The sequence below is a fragment of the Colobus angolensis genome, unplaced genomic scaffold (assembly GCF_000951035.1).
Source record: "Colobus angolensis palliatus isolate OR3802 unplaced genomic scaffold, Cang.pa_1.0 Scaffold43, whole genome shotgun sequence".
Taxonomy (NCBI): Eukaryota; Metazoa; Chordata; class Mammalia; order Primates; family Cercopithecidae; genus Colobus; species Colobus angolensis.
Window position 1 is genome coordinate 1,065,118 of NW_012117710.1, and position 4,971 is coordinate 1,070,088.

At 52.6% G+C, this 4,971-nt stretch overlaps 1 protein-coding gene across 1 annotated transcript in view; it reads left to right on the forward strand.

Annotated features, from left to right (window-relative positions):
- The window catches only part of SUN1 (Sad1 and UNC84 domain containing 1), a 43,062-nt gene that overhangs the window by 33,506 nt on the left and 4,585 nt on the right, over nucleotides 1–4,971 (forward strand). The window contains exons 19-20 of the mRNA XM_011956931.1: nucleotides 1,483–1,598; nucleotides 4,086–4,253. Coding sequence (XP_011812321.1) covers nucleotides 1,483–1,598; nucleotides 4,086–4,253 — 284 coding nt within the window. The remainder of the gene's footprint in view (nucleotides 1–1,482; nucleotides 1,599–4,085; nucleotides 4,254–4,971) is intronic.

A 4,971-nucleotide genomic window follows, 5' to 3' on the forward strand; every position in this document is an offset into this window, starting at 1 on the left:
AAAAAAAAAAAAAAAAAACCTTGAGAAGTTTAAAAACACTTTTTTTAACCCCAAAATATTTATTAGCTGGTATTAGATAACATCCTTTGTCATTTTCAAACTTATGTATTTTAATGGGTTCTTAACTAATTACCTATTTTTTAGTTTTTGTGGGTACATAGGTGCATATATTTATGGGGTGTGTAAGATGTTCTGATACAGGCCTGCAATGTGAAGTAAGCACATCATGGAAAACGGGGTACCCATCCCCTCCAGCATTTATCCTTTGAGTTACCAACAATTCAGTTATACTCTAAGTTATTTAAAAATGCACAGTTAGGCCGGTGCAGTGGCTCACTGCACTTCGGGAGGCCGAGGCAGGCGGATCACCTGAGGTCGGGAGTTTGAGACCACCCTGACCAACATGGAGAAACCCCGTCTCTACCAAAAAGATACAAAAAAATTATCCAGGTGTGGTGGGCGCCTGTAATCCCAGCTACTGGGGAGGCTGAGGCAGGAGAATCACTTGAACCCAGGAGGCAGAGGTTGCAGTGAGCCAAGATCATACCATTGCACTCCAGCCTGGGCAACAAGTGAAACTTCATCTCAAAAAAAAAAAAAAAAGCACAATTAAGTTATTCACTATAGTCGCCCTGTTCTGCTATCGTACAGTAGGTCTTACGCATTCATTTCTCTTAGAGACAAAGAGTCTCTGTTGCCCAGGCCGGAGTGCAGTGGTGCAATCTCGGCTCACCACAACCTCTGCCTCCCAACTTCAAGCGATTCTCCTGCCTCGGCCTCCCAAGTAGCTGGGATTACAGGCGCCCGTCACCACGCCTGGCTAATTTGTGTATTTTTAGTAGAGATGGGGTTTCGCCATGTTGGCCAGGCTGGTCTGGAACTCCTGACCTCAGGTGATCCGTCTGCCTCACCCTCCCAAAGTGCTGGGATTACAGGCGTGAGCCACTGCGCCCGGCCTGCTCTCACTGTTTGTTATGGCTGAGTAGTGTTCCAGTGTGTTTATGCACCCCATTCATCTGTTAGTGGACATTTAGGTTGCTTCCAGATGTTAGTCATTGTAAACAAGTAGTGCTGCACCAAAGATAGAAGTGTGGATCTCCCTTCGATAGACGGCCTTCCTTTCTGTCGGGTGTGTACCCAGGAGTGGCATTGCTGGGTCATATGGTAGCTCAGTTGTGAGTTTTCTGCGGGACCTCCCAACCGCTCTCCATAGTGGTTGTACTAATCTCCATTCCCAGCAACAGTGCATGAGGGTCCTTTCTCCACGTCCTCATCAGCATTTGTTACTGCCTGTCTTTAGGATAGAAGCCATTTTAACGGCGGGGAGAAGAAATCTCATTGTAGCTTTTACTTGCATTTCTCTATCAGTGACGTTGAGCACTTTTCTTGAAAACATTCTGAATAAATCCTTAAGAGGTGCAATACTATTGCTTCCAAAATGGTGGAACTGGACCCTGAGACTGATCTGAACTTTGCTTTAAGGTGGCAGCATCCTGAGTACTCGCTGTTCTGAAACTTACGAAACCAAAACGGCCCTGATGAGTCTGTTTGGGATCCCGCTGTGGTACTTCTCGCAGTCCCCGCGCGTGGTCATCCAGGTGAGTGGCCGCTGGTGGCCGGAGCTGCTCTTCAGCATGGGCTGTTAGTGTTCACAGGCCGTACGTCCACAGCCTGGCAGAACTTCGTGAGAGGAACATGTCTGTGGAACTGGTACCACAAGCAGCAGCAGCATTCCCACACCGAGGAGTCCCCAGCGTCCCCATGTAGCCTCCACACTACCTGTCTGTTGGCTTGGGTTTAGCGTTGCAAAGATGGGATCGTGTGGCACATGCTGGTCCTGTCGGTCTTCCTCCCTCCCTCTTTTGGGTGGTCCAGCCGTGGCGGTGTGAGTGGCAGCTGTTCCTGCTCGGGGCTGTGGGTCTTCCATCACGAGAGAGTCCGCTGTGCTTTCTCAGGTGTTGAGAGAGAATACGTGGGGAGGCCCTCGCTGTCTGGCCTCAGTGTGGGCCTTTACCCCCCATCTCCCGGGCCTTCACCCCCGGTCTCCTGGACGTTCTGCTGTTGTCCTCGTGTACTGCTTTTCTGTGGCTTCGTTTAATACTTTATACTATTGACTGTACAAGTTTAAAGCACTAAAGGATGGAGAATTTAAACAGGTAGATCTATTTTGCCTCAGTACTCAACTCCTGCCTAATATTCATGACATGTTTTGAAGAAAAGTCCAGTAATTCCTTGTATGTGGAACAACGCCAAGACAGCTTTCACTTGGAAAACCCAAGTCCAGCCTGAAGGAATTCATGACATGCCCGTGACCTGAAGTTGAAGGTCCCGCGGGACTGTCGTCATCATGATCTCGTCCCCAGGCCGCCCCGGTGGAAATGTCGGGTCAGCGGGACCATGTGGCTTTCTGTGGCCATCAGCAGCGCACAGACTCAACAGCACTTCGCTCCCGAGGGCGCAGCCGGGAGCCCCTCCTCACTGCAGGCAGATGCAGCCTCTGCTGTCGTGAAGCCACACAGCCCTGCGCTTGGCACGCAGCTGCTTTTTCCGTGCCAGCTCGCGAGCACCACCAGCACAGCCTGTGTCACATGGCAGGGCCGACAGGTTTCCTGCACGGGGTTGCCACGGAGTTCCTGCGTGGCGGTCCTGCTCCTAGCCGTAACCTCCTTCTCAGCGGGCTTGGTGGTCCTGACCCTCCCAGAGGAGCTCACTGGCCCGCAGCGTTGTCAGCGTGATGCTGGTGGGGATCTGGTGGTGAGAGCGCAGCGTGGCTTCAGTGTCTCAGAGACTGAGGGAGAGGGTGGAGCTCAGCCCTCCCTGGCACGGTTCTCTCTCAGAAGGAACTGCACGTCACTGGAGGGGCAGACTTCATATAAACCACCGTCACTGTGATGGTACTGGACCAAGAAGCTGTCGGCTCCTGGGAAGTACAGAGAACGTTACAGAACATAGGGACAGCAGATGGAAGGGACCACAGTGGAGCCTCGCCAGAGGGTCGCTCCAGACCTTTGGGCGAGGGCGTGGCCCAGCTCACTGAGCGGCGGGGAAGTTGCTGTGGTGCCACACCGAGGAATGTGCCAGCATACTGGGAAAGCCTATGCACAGCAGGGGGACTCACCGGGTGTTTGGCTGCAGCACACCCCAGAGGGGTACCAGGGAACCTCAGTGTCCCTCCAGCACCCTGAGCTGGCAAGGGCTAGGCTCTGCGCTGGCAAAGGGAGAGCAGTTCAAGGCTGAGATCCATCTTCACAGCGCAGCAGAAGGGTGGCTTGGGGGCTGAGGGACAGTAAATCCACAGCTGGCATAGAGGAGAAGCCGGCGGGTACGTGCCCATCGTTCACCATCTCGTCTAAACATGAACGAACATGTGTGTGTCATCCTCACACACCGAAGGCAGGCTGCCTGCATGGTAGCTTCCTCCATCGCGCACAGCAGCATAACTGCCTGGATGCAGCATCTGCAACTTCTCAGCCAGTCCCTGTGTGCCTGGGGACATCACGCTGTGGGGCGTGCTCTTGGTCGCATCTGCATCCTGCAGTTCTGTCCCTGCACCTGGAGGTGGAGGTGCGACTGTAGGCCAGAGGCAGATGTGTGCACAGTGGGCCGACCTCGCCAAGCTGCGCTTCTGGGGCTGCATGCTGCACCGTGGCCGGCGGTGAGAACGTGCGTCTCCCCAGGGCGTCAGCGGCAGACTCTGTTAGACCCTTGGTGTTGGTCGGATAGGGGGGCAGTGGTGGTTCCCTGTGATGTTGTCCCTTCTTGCTGTGCGGGGCGGGGGGGCATCTTCCCACAACCAAGGACCACTGACGTTCACCTTTTCTTTGAAGTATGTTGTATGTCTCACCCATTTTTCTTTTAAGGTTCTGGTCATTTTAACTTTTATACAACATATGGGCTGGAGATAGTGACCCTTTGAGGAGTGAATTACAAATGCTTTTCCCAGCTTATCTTCGGATTTTGCTCATGGCAGTTTCTACCATGTAAAGATTATTTTTAGTTCAGTATAATCAGCCTTTCCTCTTACTGCTTCTGAGTGGGTAAGAGCATGCTCACACTCTGAGTCCTCATGTTTTTCCTTTCCTCAGCCTGACATTTACCCTGGTAACTGCTGGGCATTTAAAGGCTCCCAGGGGTACCTGGTGGTGAGGCTCTCCATGATGATCCACCCAGCCGCCTTCACTCTGGAGCACATTCCTAAGACGCTGTCGCCCACAGGCAACATCAGCAGCGCCCCCAAGGACTTCGCCGTCTATGTGAGTGCACGCGGCCGCCTCTCCTCCTCCCACGCCTTCCTGGGAGTTCCCACTGATGAAAGCCAGTGACGTGAGCACACTGGGGACGGCTGCCTCCGGCCGCCCTCTCTCAGCAGATTCAGTGTTGAGGGGCACATTCTAGTGGTTTTCCAGGGAGGGTAACTTAGAAATGGCCTATTACCTGATGTCCACTTTACATACAGTACTACACTGACCAAGGCAGACACGCCTAAGGATTTTGCTCTTCGCCGCCTTGGCCAGGTTGCCTGTGACAGGTGTTTGGGCAACTGGGTGACATGGGAGCAGCTAACTGACAAGAGGACTGCCATGATCCCAGCCCCAGAAAAACCCACCATTAATACTGTGATATTTTCTGTTTTTTTCCCCATGCCTTTTAAAGAATACAGTTGAGCCTGTAATCCTAACACTTTGGGAGGCTGAGATGGACGGATCACCTGAGGTCAGGAGTTTGAGACCAGCCTGGCCAACATGGTGAAACCCGGTCTCTACTAAAATATACAAAAAAAGAAAAAAAAAAGAGCCAGGCATGGTGGTGCATGCCTGTAATCCCAGATACTTGGGAGGCTGAGGCAGAAGAATCACTTGATCTAGGAGGCGGAGGTTGCCTTGAGCTGAGATCATACCACTGCACTCCAGCCTGGGCAACAGAGTGAGACCCTGTCTTTAAAAAAAAAAAAATTGGCCGGGCGCAGTGGCT